This window comes from Tetrao urogallus (genome assembly GCF_951394365.1).
Source record: "Tetrao urogallus genome assembly, chromosome: 9".
Lineage (NCBI taxonomy): Eukaryota > Metazoa > Chordata > Aves > Galliformes > Phasianidae > Tetrao > Tetrao urogallus.
Window position 1 is genome coordinate 19,254,155 of NC_136822.1, and position 25,463 is coordinate 19,279,617.

At 40.7% G+C, this 25,463-nt stretch overlaps 1 protein-coding gene across 1 annotated transcript; it reads left to right on the forward strand.

Moving 5' to 3' along the window:
- Window positions 1-5,013: 5,013 nt before the first annotated feature.
- Window positions 5,014-24,597, forward strand: PHC3 (polyhomeotic homolog 3; the record flags this gene model as incomplete). The annotated part of the gene is made up of 14 exons (XM_079539677.1): window positions 5,014-5,145; window positions 5,933-6,091; window positions 7,511-7,588; window positions 9,084-9,242; window positions 10,458-10,556; window positions 11,127-11,367; window positions 12,572-13,449; window positions 13,885-14,035; window positions 14,292-14,545; window positions 15,318-15,474; window positions 19,353-19,467; window positions 20,757-20,907; window positions 20,999-21,230; window positions 24,443-24,597. Exons 1-14 carry the CDS (start codon window positions 5,020-5,022, stop codon window positions 24,595-24,597), a joined length of 2,955 nt encoding a protein of 984 aa, XP_079395803.1. The 5' UTR covers window positions 5,014-5,019.
- Between the last annotated feature and the right edge of the window lie 866 nt (window positions 24,598-25,463).

Below are 25,463 nucleotides of genomic sequence, written 5' to 3' on the forward strand. Positions count from 1 at the left end.
AAGGAGTTTTGTAAATAGCTGTGTATAGAAACTTCTGCTTCGGGGTGTGTGGATTGCCAAACACACAACTCTGCAGAGTTGAAAAAGAGGAGACCTTTGTGTGGGTTCCGGCACAGTGTGCTGATCGGAGAAGCACCTTCTAAGATCCCCATTTTGAGAGATCCAGGTGAGCCCTTAAATTAGCCTTGCCCAGTACAGCTCATTGGCACTGGCAATGGAGGGAAGAACAGAAACCAAACATCCAGGGATGGGGCAGGGGATCTGCTGAACTGGTGAGTACAGCCTCCTTAACAGTCACCTGGAGTGTAAGACTCACATGTGGATGCTGTGGTTTGCAAAAACACGTTAGCCCTTTGAGCCTGTTTATGTGACTAAAAGGTTAAAGCAGGCAGTGAGGAATAGGGGGAATGGCCGGTGCAAAATTCCCTGGGCACTCAAAGGAGTAAACCCCAACAATTTATCCAAACTTGGAATCCAAGTGAGTTCAATTGCTGGAGCCTAACTGCTGCATAACCATGCCAAAAAATTCCCCTGTAAGCCCGATGTCCCCACAGGGTGGCACTCTGACCTCTTCTCTCAGGAACAGCTCAGATGGCCCTGAAGTGCCTTCCTCTAACGGGACGTCCTCCGGCCCTTCAGATGGCTCAAACTTCATCTGATAGCTCATCATACTTTAGGACAGATAAGGCAAGTCACTCAGACTCCATTAAGGCAGGCAATGGGATCAAAGAGAAACCCTGGTTTTGTTTGTGTTCCCATTTACCACTACAGATCTGTTAAAAGCAGTCTACTGGACCCTATAGGATGATCCAACAGCAATGCACCAGGTGTTAGAAACTATGATGATGACTCATAACTCCAACAGGGGAGATGTGCAAGGACTGTTAAATGCATTCTGAGCGTGGAGGAAAGGAGGATGGTGGTCCTGTGGGCAGCGTCACTGCTTCACCAGTTCAAACTTGTCTGTAATTCTTTGGAAAGTATTTGCATTTATAAGATGCTTACTAAGATTCTTTCCGTTGTACAGTACTCATCTATCCCACTCAGTTGGTAGACGCCTTTTTTTCAATTCCCTCACATCCAATTATCCCATCTAAAGGTCTTGCTGAGCAGCTGTTTGTTACTTGTTCCTGTTGTTACTCCTGTTGCCTTCCACACGCAGAGTTATTGTTAGATACTGGGTGTCACAATCCGGCACTCCTGCACAATGCAGCAGATTTCTTCCCTGCTCTCACGGCACTGAGCTTTTTTTCTGTATGCTTGGGAACATAAGAAACTTTGAAAATAATGCTGTATGTGGAAACTCTCCATTAACATTGTGGAGCTCTAAAATGCAGAATACGTTCCTTCATCACAGAAAAGCGGTCCTGAATTTGTCCGGATGAGACTTATGTTAGCCTGGCAGGGTACAGTGGCTGTTTGTCCCTATGGAGGCTTTGCTCACCCATGCTGACAATACAGAGCAGCTGCTACTGCCTACAGACAGGAATTAACAACACAGCTGATCGCTTATGGTCAGTTCGGAGGAAGAAGCTGCCTTCCCCATGGCCGGGAGAGACTCAGAGCAGTGAAAAAGCACCGTGAGCAGATACCTTCCTCACCCCGATCACCCACCAGCCCTCTCAAAATAGCTCATCACCTTCAGCTTTCCTACCGCAGCTGAAGCTCGCTCTCGCACGCAGCGCTACAGCAGCCTCCCCGCCTCAGCACGGCGCGCTCTGACGGACGAGGCCACAAGATGGCGGCGGTGGCCATCACGTGCCCCGCGGCACCCAGTGCGCCTGCGCAGCTCCGCCCCCTGAGGGAGGCGAGAAGATGGCGGAAGCGGAGTGAGCGGCTCGTCCGAGGCGAGTGTGCCGGCGGGACGTGCGGAGGAGGGGGAGCGGCAGCGGCAGGCCCGGGCCGGGCTGTGGCGGGGCGGGGCGCGTAGGCGGGGACCCGAGCCCTGACAGCGCTCGGCCGCGGGCAGGCCCGGGATGGGGGCCTCCCCCCGCCCCTCTCTCCGCCCGCCGCTGCGGGGCTGAGAGCGGAGCGGTGGGGCCGGGCTGCGGCGCGGCGGGGCGGTTGTGCCGGGCGAGGCCGCGGCGTGCGGGGGATCGTGCCCGCCCCGCGGGGCTGCCCCGGGGCTTCGTCCGTGCTCTGGGGCCGGGCCGTGCTTCAGGGACACGCTGCCCTGGGGAGCGTGGGCTGGGTGCCACGCAGCAAAAAACAGAAATCTTATTTTTTAGTCCGTTGAAAATAAAACCAGCCCCTTGTCGCTCCAGGTTTGGCACTCCGAGGTTTGGCCGAGGGTGGTTTGTGGTGTAGCTGAAGTGTGGAACAGAAGAGATTGTATTCCAGTGTCTCCCAGGTTCAGGTAGAATTGCTCCTAGAGATTGTGTTTATAGGGAATTGTCACTTTTCTTCTGTGTTCCATGTGGGTGGGAGTTCTAGGGAGAGGTGATGAATGAAATGAGTAAATATTTTAAACGTGAAAAAGCATACTGTTTTCCCCATAGTAACTGCAGAACGTCAACAGTGTTGGCTTTTACTGTGTTGCTTACAGAAAGCTGAAGTTTCTCAGGTGGGAGCTGTGCCATGTGCATGCGCTGTGCTGGTGGCTTCGTGGTGTGCAGCAGCAGATGCTTTCTGACCTTTTTTTGGGTATTTGGTCTTCAAGTCTCAGAACAGGGAGAGAACAAAAACTTTCGAATGTTTCCATTGTGTGTGGTGTAACTTGAAGTTACGTGCTGTTTAATATGGTCGCTATTTGAATAAATACTTCTAAATGCAGTTTTCTGTTGTGCTTTATATATTAGACTTGCTTTTATATGCACAGTGATTGTTCAAAGCCAGAGTTGTGCTAAAGCTCATCCCTCAGCGAGGACCTTTGAGATGCAGTTGCACACAGTGTTGTGAACAGTCCTCGCTCATTTATCAGACTCTGTAAGCTGGGAGTTTTGCCTTTTTGACGTTTTTGAGGAGTTAATGAACAATTTCAGAAGATTGTATTTAATTCTGTCTGAGAACTGGCTACGGTTACCAATACAGCATTGTCTTGATGTACTTTTCGTTGCTGGAAAGGTAGCCTGAGAATTCCATAATGGTTTTCGTGCTTTCTGTTATAAAAGATCTGTCTGTTGAATTGTTAATGGATGCTGGGTTTTATTACTTGAAGTGTGTTTTATCGATTTCCTTAAGCACCTGCCTTTCACTTTATGTGGGGAGAAGCTTTGAACGGTGTCAGTACTGAGGCAGCTGAGTGTTGTTTCAGCCTACAGAGGGCAGGACGTCCCCATGCCAGGGCTGCCAGCTGCAGCTCGTTGTTTGCCATGCTGAGGTGGGACCCGAGGGGTGCCAGTTGGTGCCTGAGGAGGACTGCATGTGCACCTCGGTGCCAGGCCACACCACTGTATGTTTTAAAATAAGACACTTTCGCGCAAAAGGTTACCAGCTTGTATGGGGTGAGCATCTGATTCAGCTACTGCAGAGAGATACGTTGCTCATCTCAATAATAAGTTTTAAATGTGGCTAAGAGGTAAGGAAATTAAACATCCAATGTTGTTAGGCTAGTTTAAACAGTTGTGTAACTGCTGAAACAAGCTAGGCAAGTTGTAGGTGTAAATATTTTGATGTGCCTTTAATGCCCTCTGGAGGAGACAGAATTTTTTTTCAAGGCACTTTTCATCAGCATTGTGTGAAATTCATTTGAAGTGGTTTCAAAAGTGATGTTGTTCTTGTTACGACTGAAGCAGTTAATTTGTCTCTGCTAGCTTGTGCTCTCCTGCAGGTGGATAAGTGGCATCTGGAATACACAACAGGTCTGATTGTTTTACAACGAAGCCGTTCTTTCCTTCACTTCTAGTGGTAGGTTCTGTGCTTTGAAAGCAAACTTCATTGCCACAAGTGTTCATTGTCAAAAGAGAGCAGATATCCATACAGCGATGGGCATGAGGTCTGCTGGGGACCATGCATCCATTGAAGTTTGGCATTTTGTGTAACTGGCAATATGTGCAGTGTGAGTCAGTATGGAGAACTTTTTGGGGAGGAGGATGTTTTCTCTAAGTGTCTGTAAGACGTTTTTGGAGGGGCAGCTCTGTGTTCTGTTTTCAGCAGTGTGAGGTGGAACTCCCAAGTGTGCTCCTGGTAGATGAAGCACCCGGTAGGCCTTTCGTTAAGCACTTGGCAGTGCTGCTTTTTTGTTTCCTAGTGCATTGCAACTCTCTAAATGATTATTTATCCGAGCTCTTCTTTGTTGTAAAAAGGAAATATTTCTCCCTGCCTGCTTCTTTTTAAGCATCCTTTAAAAAGCAATAAACTGTAACTAAGCTATTTCCTGTTAATCGTAATACTGAAAGTGGAAAATAAAGCTAAGATAAACAACCCTTATACATTGAGATATGAGATTCATTTTGGTTCTAATGAGAAAATTTTGGGGGAGAGACTGTATTCTGCAACAGAAAGCAGTTAGGAAAAAGTTGTCAGAGATGCTTTTAGGTATTTTTTTCTGTGACTATTGCTGTATTTTGGGAGGCATTGCTGTAGGAAATCCTCTTTTCAGTACAGTCTCATTCTATTTCCAATTAGAGCGTGTCACCAGTGATTTTAGCCAAGGAATTGTTTTGCTAAAGGCACACAACAGGCAGCTAGTGGCTTCTGCACTGTGCTCTGGGGAAGCAGGACATGGCAGTCCACCTGTGCAGTGTGCTGGAAGTCCTGTGTGTGTTCCTGAATTGGTCTCCTATTGCTCCCTGTGATGCAACTTAGAAGTTCTTCATAGAATGGCCTGGGTTGAAAGGGGCCACAATGATCATCTAGTTTTAACCCCCCTGCTGTGTGCAGGGTTGCCAGCCACTAGACCACATCTGTCTATAAATTCCATCAAGTAATAGCTGACACTGAGTTAATCCATTTGCAAATTATCTGTTGTTCTTCCCCAGTGAGGCTTAGATTTCCTCCTTCAAAATCAGTATGTAATGGCTTTTGTTTGTGAACTGCTTCCATTTCAATTCTAGCAGGCTGGACAAACACTGCTCAGCTATGGAGAATGAGCCAAGCATGACAACATGCTCTGCATCCACAACCACCATTACTACCACCTCCACGTCCCGGACACAGCTTCCACAGATATCTGTCTACAGTGGCTCTGACAGGCATGCTGTCCAGGTACTGGGATGCCAGATGTTGTTTCCTGTCCTGTACAATGCTCTCAAAATTTTGCACAATACTTTACACAAAACTAGTGCACAAAATTAACTTTCCATTCTTAATTGCCATCTTCTTTCTCAATGTCTGGCTTAATGTTTTCATGCTGTTTCATTACTGTTCACTAAATGACATCAGATCACGTAAGGATAGGACAGGGTACAGGCCTGTCTTCTCAAATAATGAGAGAAAAATCTTACGTGGAAGTTTGGTTTTATCAGTATCCCATAAAGGCAGAGATTATTAACATAAAATTTTACAAAGTAATAGTACAGTATAAATTAAAGGTTTTCACTTCACTTATGTTGACTACAGGGATCCAGAGGTCTCCTTGTGTGTGTAACTCTGCTTCTTGGATCCACCCCCATTTTATTGTTCTTTAATTAAGATCACCTGGAATTTTGTATAGCCTGTTCTGCTGGGTTTGATAATGAATCTCACAAACTATACTCATCTTCCAGAAGATGGAACACTGTGTGGGATGTGATCTGAGAGTGTAAGATGTGTACAATATCATTTGTGACACAACAACGCATTGCCCAGGCTTTATTTGTGAACCTGGGTGTATTTATAGTGACTGTGTTTGGTAACTTTGTTGAGAAAAGTGGTGATGGAGCAAACTCAGTATTGTCTAATTGGTGTGGAGAGGCATTATTTGGCTTTACTTCCTCACACAGGTGAATTTCAGCATCGTGTTAGCACAGTGTGTACTTTATAATTGTAATAATTACCTACTGATTCATCACAGGTTATTCAGCAGGCCTTGCATCGTCCTCCTAGCTCAGCTGCTCAGTACCTCCAGCAGATGTATGCAGCCCAGCAGCAGCATCTGATGCTGCAGACTGCTGCTTTGCAGCAGCAGCACTTAAGCAGTACCCAATTTCAGAGTCTGGCAACTGTACCACAGGTGAGAGTGAAGATTGCTGAAAAATAGTGGTTTGCTACTTTCTGGAGTAGGACTGCAATTCTAGAGCATTGTCAAACATAATAACAGGTTAAGTGCCTGAGCTTTTAATGTCTCACAATAATTCAGTGTTATATTTTAATAATTTTGTTCTTTTGAATTGTATCTTCCTCCAAACTATTTGGTGGATTTAGTCAGCCTTGTAGGTGCTCCAGTAGGCGTCCATTCCATGCTTTACTGCATACATTATAATGCATCATGTAAATCATCAAACAGGAAAAGATATGTATATTAAAAATAGACTGCTTCAGTCTTCATCCCATGATTTTTTTCTGAAAGTTAATGGGGAAAGCAGTGAATAGCCATGTGCTTTAGTAGAGTCTGATTCAAGTGGTGAACATCTGGTGTTTCTTGCCACACATCTGGCTGTGTTTCAAGTAAAGGCAAAATTCAATTTTAACTCCAAGAGTGGAAATATAGGTAGTAAATGACAATGGTACATTGCATTTCTGAAGCAAAGCTTTTAATAGCCACGGAACATTGGATTAGATCTGTTCTGAAAACTCAAGCAGTGGAAGGCTTCCTTTGACCTCAGCTGACCGTGGGCTGACAATACTGTCTTGCAGAGATAGGTGGCTGGTAATTATTTTGTGTGAGGAAGCACTAATGCAGGTAAAAACTTCAGGGATACAGCTGTTCACTGGCAGAAGTAGGATGGACTATTCTGTCTTCTTGGCTTCTACTTACATACCTTCTCCAGTAGGTCAAGATAATATATTGATTTATTTTTTGGGATAGATTTATACATGTGCTATTATGGAGATACAGTGAAGAGGTTTAGACTGGGGAAGGCTAAGAAGTTTTGGTATGCAGTCTATTAAAATATCTATATCTAAATCACTGTCTCTGTATTCAGCTGAAGGTCAGGAATAGTGTACTGCTATAGATACTTGTTGTGTGTCCATTAACTATAATTCCAGAAGATATGAGGATGTTCCTTGCAGCATTTATAAAACTTATTTTAATTTTAGAGGCTTATAATAAAAATTACAACATGAATTTTAAAAACAACAGTTTGTAATGATGTCGTATTATAAGTTCTGAACAGCATAGGTGATGAGCTGATCTGTTGGCTCCATTGTTAGCAGTTTGATAAACTTCACCTCTGGTAGTTTTTGTTCAGGTCTTGATCTGTGAGTCTGCCTGAAAGCTGGGAGGAGTTCAAGGCAGTTGACACCCTGCAGATAGCAGCTCACAGTGTGGAGTTCACTTTGAAAACCAGTCCCTCTGAGCAGTATTCCTGCTGCTAGCTCAGAGAAAGTTAGTGGTAGAGAGGAGTTTTTCTGACCGTTTATGCAATATTGTGAACATCACTTGAACATTTTTTGATTTCAGTATTTGACGCCTATTCTTGCTATCTAGGCAAGCCTGTCAGGTGGGAGGCAATGTACTTCCCCCACTGGGAGTGTCACTCAGCAGTCAAGCATGTCGCAGACCTCGGTACGTAACTGAACAAAGCCCTCCATCCATTCTCAACCCCTGTTGGTTATTCTATAACTATCTGGCAGCACAGAAAATACTTCAGTATTTAAGTTTGTGTGGTTAAACAGAGTACGACGGGATCGCCAAATAGCAGAATGATGACTGCAGTAAGTGTTGGCTGCACTTCCAGTGTCTGCCGCTAAGCCTGGTGTGAGCAGTTGTTGCTGGTTGGTGTTGGAGGCTTCCCTGGTCCCAGCCCGCTCTCAAGGGGCGGCTGCGCACTCGACTGTTCAGACTGCTGCAGGAATCCCTCCCTGAGCTCTCATTTCTTGCTGGATTTTTTTCACATTAGTTTCTTTGGTCGGGGCACAGCTGTAGATTGAAATCACAGCAGTGTATGCCACCGATTACAGAGCACTGAATCTAATGAATCCAAGTCATTTCTCACTTATTTATATGAAACTGGTTAAAGTGTTTGTAGCTTTCATTCTTTTATTATCATCGTTTATCATGCATCTTTTATGCACTTTAACTTACTTTGTCCATATTCTAATCATGTGCTCGGGTTTGTTGTTAGCAGCTCTGTGTTCAGTTCATGCTGCATTTATTTAAATAACATCTTCAGATGTGTAATTTGCACAGTCTCCATGTGCAGTTCTACAGCTGTCCTGAGTAGGACTTTGTTAGTCCTACAGACATCCTGCTTATTAATCATGCCCTCAAGCTGTTCATGGCTTCAGTGCATAGCTTCTGTGATGTAATTGTACAGCTTTTTTAAGCTCTCATAGCATTGCTTTGGCTTACAATTGTTAGAAGTCAAATTATTCATTCGTTAAATTTGGGAGAAAGTTTTAAAAGATGTCTGATGTTAAGCTAACAGAATAATTGGGCTTGGATTTTCAAGGAAATCTTAAAATGATCTAAAAGAGCTGGGCACTTAACTCTGTTAGATGTGTTAGAAAAACAAACCAGCTTTTGCCTGATGCCAAAAAGAAATTTTCTATGAGCCTTTAATATGAGATTATAAAGAGCTGTAGTTTCCAGTCATTTTTTAAATGTGTATATGAGGAATCAGTCTGTGTTTGTCAGCACAAGTAGGCATCCTGGTCAAGTTTAATAACAAGCATCTCAGTAGCTGTCAGTCCAGGCAGATAACACAAGATATTTTAATAATAAAATTCAAATGTTTTTCTTAAAAAATGACAAGCTTATGCTGTGTGTTGTATGAATATGTATTTCTATGAGGTGTATTTTTTTTTCAGATTTTGTAACATCATCATTTATGTTTGTTAGTGCTTGTTATCATGTACTGCTAAATATTCCTTTTAGTTTGAGAATGAAAATGTACGGTCTTGCCAGAAACCAGTTTTTTGATGTTTGGCTGAATATGTTCTTGGTATCTTTACAGTTCAGAGCTTTCAACTGACCCTGCCATTTTTGTCAAAGGCTTTCTGGCTTTAAATCCTAAGATGATTGAATTTCCATGACAGAAGCAATATTTTTGTTTCCTTAGATTAACCTCTCCACCTCTCCTACACCTGCACAGATAATAAGCCGTTCACAGACCTCCAACACCACCAGCAGCAGCATTACCCAGCAGACTATGTTGCTAGGGAGCACCTCTCCTACCCTGAGTGCAAGCCAGGCTCAGATGTATCTCCGAGCACAAATGGTAGGTTTTGGCTACAGTCCTTAGGCTTGATGGATGGCTTGGGCTGTTTTTTCTCCCAAAACGATGCTGTTCTTGTTTTGTTTCTGGGAATTGCTTTGGTATTTTTCTTCAGTTTCAGGTGGCGTTAAGAGTTTAGTTACTAATATATGAATATCAAACTTTGGAACACTTCTGAAGTCAGAGAAACAAAAGGTTGCTATAGCTTAGTTCTCCATTTGAAGTCTGCTCATGTAGCCTGGTTTTATATGATTGTTAAATGGATCAAGCATAGGAAAAATAGCAACAGAGCATGCCTCTTTTCTGGCTGTGTGAGAGGGGCGTGCTGGAGTCTATTCATTTTCAGGACATGGCTTTTTCCGATACGCTGGTAACATCAAGAGTTCACTTTCTTGAATTTAACTGAGATTCTCTCTAGAATTTGGGTTGAATGCATAGCTTTGATTCTCTTTAGATCTCTCCTTTTCTTATGAAAATCGTTAGTTCTTCTCATTTCCTATCAGTGTAGTGTTTCTATTAAAGGGCAACATTGAGAAATCTGTGTAGTGATTCTGTTTTTTTTATTGACTACTATCTGTAGGGAATCTGGTACCAACTGATCCCCACCTGCAGTGTGTGAAATTTCATAGGAATGTCCAGCGTTCTACACGAGGCCTTCCATAAGTCTGGTCTTTGTTGTACTGTGGCCAAAGAAATCAGTGGCAATTAGCCCTATTGATATACTGAAATTAGTAACTTGAGGTTGGTTGATTCTTGCAGTGTAACTTAATTAGCATAGTTAAAGTTGATAACTGTTAAATCACATTTTGAGAGATTGGAAGATATTCAAAGCTTTCTTGTATTTGTATACAATACAATTGTATTGTAGGAATTCGGCTACTTTTGACTTTTTTTTTTTTTGCCTTTTTTCACTCACTTGTAGAATTGGAAGGAAAATCTTTTAAAAAATTCTTATATAAAAGCTGAAAATGTGTATTTGTTCTACTTTTCTGAATCCGTAGAACAAATATTTTTACCTTATTCATTTTAAGTTATATTTACTTAACATAGCGCAGCAAATAAAGTTCATCTAAAGAGAAAAGAAAAAAAAAAGTAACTCTTAGAAGTTATACATCATGATGTGTAACACGTGTTTCTCTTCAAAAGTACAGCACTGCTTTTCTTTAAGGTATCTTAGAAGTTTTATTCTGTTACCTGGTATTTTTTCTTGCTTAACAGCTGATTTTTACCCCTGCTACCACTGTGGCTGCTGTTCAGTCTGACATTCCTGTTGTCTCATCATCTTCCTCATCTTCCTGTCAGTCTGCAGCTACTCAGGTGAGCTTGTGTAAATTTCTTAAGGTTGTGTCCAAACTGAGTGTGCCAAAACTGGGAAGTAGGGAAACTTTATGGTCAAGTTTTACTGAACTACAAAAATTAGTAATTATTCTATTTCTGTACATTTACAGTGTGCTCTCTTTTCTGTCATTGTGCATTTAGAGGTGATTGTATTATATGTAAGATTGGGATTCTGGGTATAAAATTTCAGCTTGAGGTAATAAGGGTGAGAGGTAATTATGATGAATAACTTGATGCTTTCAGCTAAACTAGTATTGTTGTTTCAAATTATACACGATCTGGAAAAACATGTGGTACAGCACAGCTCCTCACAGGATGTTAGTCACTGTCTCTTGCTGTGAAAAGCAAACATTTGTCCAATTAACTTTTGTTTTCATGAAAGATCTTCCCTTCTTTCTTAGCAGTTTCTTTTGAAGCTATTAGCAATGGATTTTGTTTGAATCCTTTTGGAAATCCAAGTAAATGACACTGGTTTGAATGTTCTCTTGTTGGCTGTTTTCATCACAGATGTTAACCTGTGCTTGTCTTCATGATTTACTAATTTCTCAGGTTCAGAACTTGACGTTGCGCAGTCAGAAGTTGGGTGTATTGTCAAGTTCACAGAACGGTCCACCAAAAAGCAGCAGTCAAACTCAGTCGTTGTCTTTGTGTGCTAACAAACCTGTAACCAGCACCAAGGGCATCCAACCAGAATCCTCAGACAGCAATAGAAAAGGTGACAGCCCAGTGCCGGAGTGTCGGAGTGCCCCAGTGACACGGACATCAAGCATACATCAGTTGATAACACCAGGTAAGTTGAGAGCAAACTATAGAACTGAAGTAGTTTGGATGTTGTGGTTATGTCTGAATCTAATGCTTTCTGTCCAGGTTCTTTCAGTGTTCTGCAGTCACAGTACAAATGCAACATAGCAATGGCAATATACAGCTGAATCTCCGTGCAAGCATAGTTCTTGTTACTGGTCACCGTGCGTGCACACTTAAGATGAAGCAGTGAAAGCATATTGTTTGTTTTCCCCAAAGTACCTTTTCTTGGTCATCTTTTATGTCGTCAGAGTGTTTTTGTTCTGTTGTTTTGTTTTTTTTTTTATTTTAGATTTCAGATAATTTTATAAATCCATAGGTAATAGTTCCCCAGAAACTTAATTAAGCAATAAATCGAGAAAAGCATGCAGTTGGTCAGTTGTGCATTTGCAGTGCAGGCCTTATGTTTGCTTTTTAGTATTCTTACTTTGAAAGAGTAAGGGTTGCATAGAGAATTGGTTTTAAATGTGGGGATTTAGCTTGTCTTAGTAGCAGCTTTTAGAGAAATAAGACATGCTTCATTTACTGATCCCTAATACTTACAGAACTTGTTTCTGGATGGAATGAAGTCCATTTTTAGTAGCAGAATAAATAATAATTACTGGTGAGTCAGTGGTTCACTTAAATGTGATGCCATGTCTCTGTAAGTTGCGCTGGTTTTAGACTTCTACATTTCAGTTTGTGATTCAAGTTCAGGAAGTATTTTGGTTTTGATTCATGCTGAGCTCTCACCATTTTGTATAGAGTGCCTTAATATCATTACCTAAATTTTAACTTGGCAGTTATGAACAAATCCTTTTGATTGTGTCTCTTCCATTTCAGTCTCTACTGAAACAGTGTTTAAATCCATTTAAAATTGGGTGAAATTCTTACGTAAAAGACTGGATCAGCAATAATCTCAGAACTAGAGCCAAAAAAGTGTAGATACTTTATATGCATACATACAACATACTTTCATATATATGTAAAAAACGTGGCTGTAATTGCTGCAGTTTGCTTTCGAAATTGTTATATTCCTGTAAGTTCTTGTGTACTATATGCTGTCAAATAAGGTATTACCAAACTTGGATGTGAAAAAGTTGTGCTGGGCGTACTTGAAAGTAAAACCTTCCTTTCTTTCATTTTTTTTTAATAATGTCCTCTGCACCCAAGGAAGTGAATGCTAATTGTCACTTTTTTTTCCCCCCTCACAGCTTCGTATTCTCCACTACAACCCCATTCTCTAGTAAAACATCAGCAGATCCCACTTCATTCACCGCCTTCCAAAATTTCCCATCATCAGCTGATACTGCAACAGCAGCAGCAAGTCCAGCCGATCGCACTTCAGGCTCCGTCTGGCCAGGAGCCCCCTCTATCACAGCACTGTCTACCACTCCCAAGCCATAGTCTTCCTCCAGCTCCTAGCAGTGTGCAGCCTCATTGCTCACCTATTCACATCCATCCTCCACCTCTGACGCTATCTCCCACTCCATCCCAGGCAGCTCAGCAGTCAGTAGTGGTATCTCCTCCACCTTCTCACTCCCCTAGTCAGTCACCCACAATAATTATTCATCCTCAAGCACTTATCCAGTCACAGGCAAACTCCCTTTTGCCAGCAGCTCTTCAGGCAGAGCAGTCTGCCCCTCAGCAAGCTGCTACCAGTCCAGTGCGGCCAATTGCACAGCCACTCAACCTCCCGTCGCACCTCCCGCTTCCACCTTCCCCTGCTGTACACATAGGGTCAGTGGATCAGCCCAGCTTGGTTTCCCCGGGCCAGCAGATCATGTCCTCCACACCACACCAGCAGTATTCAGCCTTGCAGTCCACGCCTATCCCTCTTGCGGCTCCTCCGCAGCTGTCGACATCTTCAACCCAGATACAACAACTGCCGTTGCAATCTGTACAGTCTTTACAAGTGCAGCCTGAAATTCTATCTCAGGGCCAAGTTTTGGTTCAAAACACTTTGGTTTCTGAGGAAGAACTTCCTGCTGCAGAAGCTTTGGTCCAGCTGCCGTTTCAAACTCTTCCACCACCACAGACTGTTGCAGTAAATCTTCAAGTTCAGCCATCAGTACCAATTGAAACTCCAGTGGTAAGTGCTCAGAAACCATCTTCTGTTTGATTACTCTTCTGTGTAAGATGGAGAACAATTTGCAGGCTTATTAAATTACAAAGCTTGCATTTTGCAGAAGTCTTTAAGTAGCTACAAGGGTGTGTGCAAATCAAACTACAGGGAGCTATAAATACCTGCTGTTGGAAAAAGTCGAATTCTCTGATCTGTTTGATAGGAGAACCTGTGCCTCTCTTAAAATTCTGTTCTTTTTAACAAAATAATTTTTCTTTCCATTGTCATCACAATGCCCACAGAGTTTGTGGTCTCATAGGCAGGTGAAAACTTGTATCTATTAAATGAGCATATTTTAGTACTTCAACTAGTAATTAAAAAAAAAAAAAACTATTTTGATATGACTCTAAGTATTAAGGTAGACTGGAAATATCTCTAAAGTGATAGTCTGTTTGAATATAGATTTACCAAGTGGAGAATGTATGTGAAGAAGAGATGCCTGAAGAGTCTGATTGTGTCAATATGGTTAGAACACCTACGCCACCGACTTTGTCTCCACCATCAATAGCCTTGGGGAATGGAGTTGCACTTAATTCAGAAGAGCCTTTGTCGGGTGAGAACAAACATAAAACTAAGGTAGCTGTTTTGCTTAGAACTTAAAGTAAAATGATGTGTTCCTGAGAACAGTTGGGTTGTGGACTAGTCAGTCAAGGAAAATCAGGTTTTGAGGGTAACTATAAACTTTAGAGATAAGTCTGTGTTACAGGACTCTGGGTACGGGGCTGGGTGTGTTTATCTCTCTTCTTTGTACAACTCTGAGTGTATGCGTAGACCTACGTCTCAAAAATAGCACATACTTTGTTTTTCAGATCACGCAGGACTGCCCTCAGTGACATCATCAGTCAGTGCCTCAGTAATTAAATCTCCATCTGATCCTTCGCATGCCTCTATTCCGCCACCACCTCTTTTGCTTCCAGCTGCAACAACAAGGAGTAGCAGCACGTCAATGCCCAATAGCATTCCTAGTCTAGAAAATAAACCTCCACAGGCTATTGTTAAACCACAGATCCTGACTCATGTTATTGAAGGCTTTGTGATTCAGGAGGGCTTGGAACCATTTCCTGTAAGTGTAAAAGTTGCTTTGAATTTTTTACTACTAATTCTTGAAATGAGCTATTTTTAAAGGTGGTTTTCTAGATGTTTACGTCATTAAACTGTGAATATTTTTTCCAAATGTTGGCATGGACCTTTTTTCTGCTTGGTAACCTGTTTCTTACAGCACTTCAGTAGACTTGTCTTACATATTTAATCAGAAATTGTGCTACTGTTTGCCTTGCTGGTATCACTGGATGGCAAGGTACTAAGTGAAACGGGCTATCCAGGGATAACTACAGAGGGTGATTCTAGGCTAACATTTACAGTAACTTTGTATTATGCTTGTCTGTCTCCTGCACACCTCAATTTAAGTGATAAATTAAACCTCTGAGATGATTCCTTGTATAAAGCACCCCTTCATCAAGTAGTAATGTGTCTGGTAAGAATTAGTGGTGAAAACTTTAAATCCCCTAATGGCCAATTTTAAAGCACTGAGCCTTCACTTTTAAAGGATCTTCTGCCTCGTTAACAAATGTAATCTATCTTTTTTTTTTTCCTGTTCCTCCTTCTCTCTAGATCTAATATTTCTTCCTTTGTTGAATGTAATTGCAAACTCTGCAGGCCAGTCTTTGTATTTGTTTGAGAAAAGATGTGTAGAACTTTGATGCTGTGTATTGATGACTCGTTGATAAAAGTAGAAATGATAGTGCTGATCTCAATTACAACTGCTAACTCACAAATACTATTTCCAGTTATTCATTCTTCAGTTAACCATTGTTGCTTTGCTTTTATTGCAATAGGTAAGTCGTTCATCTTTGCTGGTAGAACAGCCTGCAGAAAAAAGATTGCTAGTGGAGGGTCAAATCATGAGTGTTATGTGTGTTGAATCAGACTTGCAGAATACAAAGCATGCAGACAACTCATCGGACACAGAGATAGAGGATATGATTGCAGAAGGTTTGTAGTTTTTGTTTAAATATCCATTTTTTTCCCTTAGGTCTGTATCTATTACAGAAACCCCTCTTGTCTTTACATCTGGAGTCTTCCTCTGGCCCTTTACACCATCTCTAATACAAACTGTTTAAAAATGTTTATAACTAGCTACACAGAGCTAACAACAGTTGCTGTGGATACACAGGAACATCAGGAAGCTGTGCCCTTGTCCTGCCTGGAATACAGTGGCCTCTAGCACACACGGCTCATGTGCTTAAAGCACCCGAGTTCCCCATGCAATACCTGGGGTGCTCATCATTGTGGATTTCTTTAGATCTCAGTAATTAAGTATTTTAAGTGTTATATCACTATTAGTGCTCAAGCCCAAGTGTAAGCAGCCTCATAAATGATAGTGAACAGAAATTAAAGCATGGACTGTCCCAGAAAAGCCAAGTAATTCTTTACTTCACTGTTTAAATTCTTCCAAGACTAGAAAGTCCAGAATTTTTCTGCAAGCTCTGTATCTTCTCTTCCATATCTTGAGAGTTTGCACAGGGGCTGATTTTGGTGACCTGCTAAAAATGTGTTGTAATTTATTAATACAGCTCCTAGTTTCATTGTCTCAAAATAGTTATTTTTCTTTTTCTATATCAAAACCACAGTGAGCAGAGTAAGAAGGAATTGATCCAGAGCCTGCTGTGCCCATAGCTGTGCTTCAGCTGCCACCTACAGCATGCGTTATTCATTCTCACCTAATTGAAACAGTTTTTCTTATGGGAGCTTTCAAGATAGGCATACCTGTGACCTTTTGTTAGCTACTGTGGTTCTTGCCTTGGTAAATGGTACTGAAACATGGTGAAGAAATTAATGACTTTTGTTATATGCCTCAGCAAACAGATCAGCTCAACACTCAGTCTTTCAGATCATTGGATTCTGGTCAATTATTTTCTAATGGTTTATATCTCTTACACCTTTCTGAGCAAGGACTGAAAACGAGTCAAAAACTTTGCTTTACAATGGATTCTAAATCTGAGAAGAATGTTTACTGTGAAGTTAAATAAGCACTGTTGGACTTTTGCTTGAGGATGCTTTGTTTCACAGCTCTGGCAATGTGTGTTTCTGCTTGAAATGAAGAGCATTGTTTGTAGCACTGATTTTAATAAGAGCTGGTTTAGCTTGAAAGTTCATCACTGAAAAAGTGATGGGTTGCAGTCTTCCCGTGCGTTCATATCTGTGCAAGAAGTAAGAAACAGTGGAGACAGTGCCTGAAAAGAGATCATTAATTTCCTAGATTGTGTGATTGCATTTACTGGTGTAGACTGCAGCCCTCGATATTTTGCACTAACAGCCTAATTTAGGTAAAGGATATTTGAAGTGCTCTGCTCTGTAACTTTTGATTGTGTTGTAATTAAGATGTCTGCATAGAAAAATGAAGAAACAATTAAGGCAGTGTTCATTTCTTAATATCAGAAATTCAGAATTTGAGGCCCATACTTCATTTTTACATAGGCATGGCAGGTGAAGTCTCAGAAAGTAAGCATCTGGCATACTAACAGCAGAAGGATGCAGTGTGACTAAATTTTTTCTAAACTTTTGTTTCATTTAATTCAAAATTTGTTATTTTTTCTCTGAACCTGAATGGTGGCCTGCTTTCCTAATGAGGGCTTCCATTTAATTAGTTCTATGGGAGTCAAGTCCAGTGATGTGAAACCATCAAGCACAAGAGGTTTGGGGAGGGCAGGGGAAGTCATCAGATGAATTGCATGACCTCATGTGATGTTTTTGGTTGTGTTACAGCACAGTGGGTTTGTACTGTTCTAGACAACATGAGACTTGCCAATCTTAGCTCACGTAGCTTAGTAAATTCTTAGTAAGTACTTATTGTTGATTGATTATCACTTGATTATTGTTCATTTTGCTTCATCCTATGTGGAGCAAGGGAAATTGGGGGTGTTCTTCAGTATCTTTTAGAATGCTCCTACCTTTATTGCAGTAGCTGATTTGCCTTTAGTACAGTAGATATTAATTCAGTTTTGCTTTTAGTGGTTCTGAAGAACCTGTCAGGGTTAATGCTGCATTGTCTCAGCTTGTGTGTTGTTTTATGGAATTATTCAAGCACTCATGTTTCTGTTATCAGTTCTCACTCCTGGTAGTTGATGTTAGATTTATGTACCCAATTTGCAGTTACTCATTAGATGGGCTAGGAGATATCCAGTATTGGGAGGTACCTACATTTGCAGAAGACAAGCAGAGGAGATTTTCCGATGCTAAACAAAGATTTAGATTGTGTGTATATGGTAGGAACTCCTAATATAGAAAAGGCTTTTAGCATCAGTTATTGCTTTGAAGTGTTGTTGCTGTTTTCCTACATTATATAGTTTGTGGGGTTTTTTTTTGGACAGAGCAATTAATTTGAAGGATAAATCTGGCCTTTATTTAGCTTCGGCTGCAAACTTGGTCAGATTTGACATGTTCCCAATTCTAACTTGGGGCACGAGGTGGAGACTTGCAGTGTGATAATCCTCAGTCTGACACTGCTGGTGGAATTTTTTTTACTTCATTTATGCTTTTGAATCCTGGTACATCAGATAGGTTATTCAGATAATCACTTCAACCTTTTAAACTTCGTTGCATTATTGTGCTTTTTGATTTGTCACCTTGTCAGCTCAGTAGTTAGTGAGCCACTGTTGCCATAGCAATGCTATGAATTCATAGTTAACATCTTTTGTTTAAACCTTGTTATGTGCGTCTGCATTAGCTGACCCCAGTGCTGATGAACGAGTTTTGAACAAAAAATAGTTTGCATTTTTGTATCTCATTATGTAAAATTAAAAATAAAAATGCAGAAAATGCGTAGCGAAAGGCAAAGTAGGTGAAATTGGTGAAGGTAAATGAGAAATGGGGAAGAAATCTGTTTGCTTTGCTCACTGAATTTGTGAACAAATGTATTTTGTCCATGATTGCATCCATGTGGCCCACTGCTCCCTTGCTAAATGTTACATTTTGTACCAGTTTTGCTCCTGACAATGTATTTCATTGACTTATAGCGTAGGTACAAGTTTGTGGTATTTGATTTTTTTTTTATTTTTTTTTTTTTCTCTTGCCAAAAATCAAATCATTTTGCAGAGATGGTGGCATCCTTCTAAAGCAGGTATCAGCTGTGCTCTCGCAGTGGAGGAGGCTGTAGGCATTCAGCATGTCAGTGCAAGGCAGCCCGTGCCTCACTTCAGGGCTTTCCTAGGTCTCCTTTTACTAATGCTTCTCTCAGCAGTTTGAGTGCTTCCCAGGGAGCAGAAGCACTTGCTCATCTCACCAGTATAATAAAAAATACCCTGTCACAGATTTTAGCAGATTGTAGCAGATCTTAAACTGGTGTAGATGCTATCATCCTTTTCTTTCTTGTATGCACATTATCTTTTGTAATGGATAAAACTGAGTGCATTATTTGCTTTTGTAAATGCTCCTTTTGCTTGTAGATGTTGCTTATGCAAATAAAGTATTTACAGGTTTAATACAGCATTTCATTACAGGAGAGCTTGAATTTGGAGTGCTGGTTCTCCTAACGAACGCCTTTAAAACAATTTGTAAGGATTGCAATATGTTGGATCTTTCTAATTGATGGATGAGGGCATACTTGTTCATGGGTGGTTTGAAATTTAACGAACAGTGCTGACTAACTTCACTGAATAATTTAATCTATGGTTCAATTTACTTGAGTCCTCTTTTGTGGAGAGTGAAATTCATGATTTTTGTAGTTTGGCATAATTTTCTGTTAATCAAAGTTCTTAGTTATTAGATGTATTTTTAGACCTTCTGCATTTCTGAAAATAAGAAATAAAAGAAAAATTTGAACACAGCTTTGTCATTAAATCTGATCTGTTTCTGCATCACTCCTTCCTTAGAGGGCCTGGATGAAATTGAAAATGAACTCCTGAAATGTGAATTTTGTGGAAAAATGGGATATCCCAACAAGTTTCTACGATCGAAACGATTCTGTTCTACGTCCTGTGCTAAAAGGTATTCTACCTGTTATTTATTGTTATCTGATGAATGGAGTAGCACTCAAATAGTGTCTTATGTAGAAAAAATTAAGAAGCAGACTACGTGGGATACAAATGACCATGGTAGTGTCATGTGTTTACCTGTAAGATCAACTTACAGGTAAATTGTGGAGCTCTTTCAGAGGATGTAGTGAATGCAGATGGGCTTGTAGGAATGCTGATGGATGTTTGTGAAGGGTTGGTTAGGTCTGGGGACTTACACAGTGGTTTGTGGGCCACAAGTCACTGTGTCTTTGTGATGTATTTTGCTTGCTGGGCAGTGTCAGGGACAGAACACTACTCTGTGGGCTTTCTTATGGTTTTATGCAATGTGGGGAGAAAAACACTGAACTTCGTGTGATTGAAATGCATTTGTCAGTAATGTTCTTAAATGTTTATGGTAACGGTGTAAAATTCATTGTGTAGAGCAGAAAAGTAATCGTTATAAATGTAAATAATTTAATGTTTTCGAAGGCTTCTCCTTTCTAGAAAATGATGCTGCCCTGTGCTTTTATGTCATTGGCAAAGGCAAATGAATGTTGGTTTCTCTTTCTCTTTGAGTTACTGTACTTTTTTATTATGTGTAGATCAAGTGAGAAACAAGTTATAATCAGGATCTGAAAGTAAATCCTTCCATCACTGTAGATGGAAAATTGGTATTTAATCCCAGGCGTTTTAGAAATGGGGAATAGTTCTCTGAGGAACAGATTTAAGTTGCCTCTTAATTCTGTACTGATGTGCCTGGAAACCACCTTTCTCTTATGTCAGCTGCTCTTTTCGTACTCTCCCTCAGGCGTTCCCATTTTAAGCACTGGAAATGTGTATATTTTCTTTGGTAGTTGTTGGGACTGGTATTGAAATTCTGTTCAGGAGGGAGCTGGGCTTTTTTCCTCTGTCTTCACTTGACTGGCCATCAGCTAGGTAGAGAAAATGAAAGCAAAAGATGTAACGTGGCGTTAAGCTCTCAGGGGATGTGTTGGAGAAGTAGAATTTGAGTATGTGATAAAATGCAAAACTGTTTTTATCATGGAATTTTTTTAGAACAGGAAGGATGGGTGTCTGCCGGGGGTGATGTGGAAGTATATGCTCTTGTTTCAAGACAAGGGGTTAGAGTACAGGGCCTTTTCTTTCTTACGTTCGTGACACCTGCTGTTGTCTGGAATCAGGCAGCATTTCTGTAGACAACTGTGTCATTTTCTTGCTAAGTTGATTGAATTCAGTCCAGAAAACGATTAGTGCATTATTGAATATATCTTACTCCTTTAGGCACAGCCTTAGTTGCACTAAGAAATTTGGGCTGTTTGCATCAGACAAGACCAATCGTTGGAATCGGAAATCAGATAGCCAAAGTCTTGGGCGACGCGGGCGTCGACCGAGTGGCCCTGATGGGGCACCACGAGATCATTTTCTTAGACAGGTCTGTGGAATATTTGCTTAAAACTACGGCATTGTTTGGGGAATTGCAAATAAAATATAATAGTGTAGTGTATCTGTACTGTACTTTCCAGCTTCCGATTACTTATCCGTCTGCAGAAGAAGACCTGGCTTCTCACGAAGATGCTGTTCCAACTGCGATGACCACCCGTCTGAGAAGACAGAGTGAGAGGGAGAGAGAACGTGAACTAAGGGAGCTAAGAATTAGGAAAATGCCCGAGAGCATGAACTTGTTACCAGTGGTGCAGTCAGACCCTTCGGTATGGACTGTTGATGAAGTTTGGGCCTTTATACATTCTTTGCCTGGTATGTAATGTGCAGTTACTTGTTGCAGATTTTTAACGGCAAATCTCCTGGTTTTTAGCATCGCTGTGAGGAGGAAGGTGGTATGGTAACAGCACGAGTGTACTCGTTGGTTGTGATAGAGACTGGAATGTGATTTGTTTCCTCTTGCTTGTTCCTTCAGCACAAATCCCGTGTTGATAGAACTAGTCCCACTTCTGCTGTTGCACCCCAGCTGATGGAGACTAGAGGTGTTCTTCCCTTCAGTCTGATTTCTCTCAAGAGGTCAGTAGAGAGATCAGACACGCTTCTTCCCCTTTACATTTATTTCTTCACTTCCCTCCTTACTGCTTATTCAGTAGAAGAAGCAAGAAGGAAGTCCTTTCCTTTTATGCGAGTGAAAAATTTGAAAGGCTTATCACAATATAAATCACTAAAAAAGAATAACCAGGTTTCTTCGGTAAAGCTAAATTTTGTTTTGTTTTGCTGAAATGGAGAGTTGCTTATGTAGGTTATATACTCCTAGGATAGAAGACAGAAAAGTAGTGTCCGAGACTCAGAAAAACATCTTGTTTCTCCTTATTTGCACACGTTTCCCTTAGCTCAGTATTCATGCTTGTCTTTATCATCTTCAGGTTATTTGGCATTTGTTTCCTGATTATCATAAGCCTTAAAGTTTTACACCCCACCCTTTCCCAGGAATGCCATTCCATCTGATCACATCTGGTAACCCTTCCAGAAGACAAGACAGGTCTCCATAATAACAGTCATCTGAGAATCTTTGTTGTTTACCCATATAACTCGCATGTCTAAACATTGAAACCTAGCTTAGACTTTTTCCTAATTTTCTCCTATTTTCTGGAATGCTGAACCATTTTGCTGTGTATCCCATTAGGCTAGTAACCTGTAAGAAGTGTATCCTTATTTGCTGAAACACTTGCATGTGTATGGCCAGCTAATTTTTTTCTAATACAGGTCACACAAAAAATTGAATTAGGGATGTTTTAAATCAACCTTTCTTCTGATGGTTTATAAATTACAGTTAAGGTATGTTATCTGCATCTGGGGACTTCTGTGATGTCTGTAGAAACAAGTGGAGTTGCTTAGGTTTAAGGCAATGTATTTCTGTGTTTTATTGGTGTTACTGGAACATGATGACATTACTGCTGTCTGTGTTTTACTGGCTTTATACTTCAGAAGCTCCAGTTAACTCCAGAACCCCCTGATCCCAGGTTCTACAAAAGAATAAAGGATTGTTTGTGTCTTAAAAATGTAACATGTTATAAACACAATTCACTTGCAAGCATAACAAAAACATTATCCTTAAAGTGTGGTTTCTATTTGGAAACAGTTACTTACAGAATGTTTGGTCAGCTGCTAAATCTCTTCTATTTGTTCTGCAAATGAATTAATCATTGAATTTTACCACTTGATTATTTTTTATGTATGCAATGAAAAATTATTACAGTTACTAATTTCCATCCACATTAAGACCAAGTTCCTCTTTAAAAAAAAAAAAAAAATCTTTAAAATATTCACAGCCTGCCAGAATTGTTTGTTACATTTTGGCCCTTTGGAATTTTATTCTGTCAGCTTCTCTATTTCAGAAATGTTAGGGACATCCATTTTAATTCCCTGCTTGTTTTCAGTCTGTAAGCTGAGTTCTAGCTGGAGCATCGAGTGTCCTCATCAGAATTCTGAATGCCTCTGGAGTCTTGGAAGAATGTAGATAGCAGGACGGTTCTACTGTTACTTCCTCCCAGTGAAAGAGCCAGCAGCAGTTTAAGCCCCAGCAGAGCAGCTCCTTCCTTCATTCTGTAGTTGCAAGGTCTATGTTCTCTTGTGTGTCTCCTCTTTCTTATTAAGTAACTGCACAGCTAATTGCAAAGACACCCAGGTCAGCTTGGAGGGGGTACTGAAGTGCATTCAACTTCCATCTTTTGTTTTTCCGAAGTGACTTTGAGGAAAGGTTGTGGGTTTTTAAAGAAGAGCAAGTGCATAAAGCAAGTCCTGTTTAAAAAGAAAAAAAAGGCCTCAAAACAAAAAAAAAGAGAATATTCTGTTTTTTAGGACCACTTTTGTTTCTAAATATAAAAGCTTCTCTTGTAAATGGTGTGCCCTGGCAATCGCTGTGTTCTAGTCTCATGTTAGACAAAACACAGTGCCTGTCACAGGAAATACTTAGCCTACAGAGGCCTTGTGGATTGTCAGCAAACCTTTATAATGATTGCTCTTGTCTGGGGTGGAAAAGTTCTTCCAAAAAATGCCGAAGAAAAAACCCAAAAAACAACAAAGAAAACCAAAACGCCTTTGAGGAATAACTGAAAACAGGAATGGGAAGTAGAGCCTAAACTGAAGTGTATGAAAGGCTTCAGACGTATGGAAGAACCATTCATTGGACTGAGCAACATGAAGGTATTGAAACCAGGAAATGTGCGGCTGTGGCGAACGAAGCTTCAGATAAACAGTGGGCGATGAGAGCTCTTACCCACGTTATTTAGACGTTTGTCTGTTTAACAGAGGTGCAGGCAAGGCAGCTCTTGAGCAACTTTTTGTTTCCATAGTGTTGTTCAATGGAAAGGGGCCTTCAGCTCCTTTGAGCAGTCCATCTGGCTCCATTTATTATGTTGCAGGCCTCAGTGGTCTGAGCCCACGGTACTTTGTGTTCAGGAGTTTACCATTTAAAGGAAAAATCCAACCGACTTAAAGTTGTGCTTGATGATAAATGAACTATTGATAAATGCACTAGTGAGATAGTTGTGCTAAAGCCTGCTAATCAGAATTGTTTGTTTATCTCAATGGAGTTAGCATCTTTTGGAAGATGTAGGTAAGTGAATTTTCTCTTAGAGGTGTAGCTAACAGTAGTAGGAGCACATCTTTCTATTGTTTGAACAAATCCGTGTGAATGGTGGCTGTTCTTGTGATATCGTCTGTTTCTTCTGATTGCAAGACCATAGCAACTGTTTTTATTAATGAAATGAGAAAATTGTCTGTGCTAGGACTTGAACTTTCCAATAAGTAATTCATAAGTAGTTATGGTGTAATTAGATACTGTAGTACTTTCATGTTATCTTAGAAGTTCTTGTTGTTACTGAACTCTTTCATATACCCTGGGTTCCACAAGGTAAAGAAGTAAGCTCTTGGAATTGTGTACCTGCAGAGCTCAAGTATGGACAGTCACTGTGCCTAGGAATGCACGTTTCTGACCTAGCAATTTTTTTTTCTGTTCCCTTTAGGTTGTCAAGATATTGCGGATGAATTTAGAGCACAAGAAATTGATGGACAAGCTCTCCTCTTGTTGAAGGAGGATCACCTTATGAGTGCAATGAATATTAAGCTTGGACCTGCGTTAAAAATCTGTGCACGTATCAATTCATTGAAAGAATCATAGGGGGTGAACATGGAGGTTTAAGCAACGGTTACTCTGTGACTAAACTAGCAGTAATATGCCAACGACTTCAGCATGGCATGAGTGTTACTGTAATGTTTTGTTGAACGTCCGGGCTTTTCCCCCAACAGACTTGGAAAAAAAGAAAATATTCTGCTGATGATATCACGTAGTCCTTTGCAGGTTCCAGCAATTAATAAGTTCGTGGTAAAGCCCAAATAATGCATTGAGTTAAACTGGGAGTTCATGGGAAAACATGAAGTGAAATATTCTGTTAATATTCTTTTAAATATTCCCCAGTATGTACTTGGAAGTTTAAGATCAACACCGCAGCACCCTCATAACCTAAACACCAGTTACATTTTCTTGCTGTATTGTCTGTTACGACTTTTCCCACATACAGCAGTTTTTGGACTGAAATAAGAGAAGAGTCCACAGACCCTGTGGAAGCACTAATAGTGGTAAAATGCTATGCATTTAGTTGTGCTCTCTGAATTTCTTTTAGTCTTGGGCAAATTATTTCTATGGAGTAGGTTGGCAGCCTGTTTTCCTTGTACAGACTTACCTTCATCTCTGCCACTGTAGTATTTTCTTTGTTTGGGAATACTATAAGCCATGTAGGCTCTCATTAAAGTCCTAATTACCAGGCTACTGAAATGCAATGGCATCACACTCTTGCCGGAGCTAACTGAAGCACATATATTACTTTACTTCTTGTATGCTGCTGTGCACTAAGAGGGCATTAAGATGTTCTAGTCTGCAGAAGAAGAAGAAGAAGAAGAAGAAGAAGAATTAAGAAGGCTTCTAGTTCTGCATGCTGCTAGTTAAACTAGACCAGCAGTTCTCAAATGCAGATCCTGGTGTGAGAA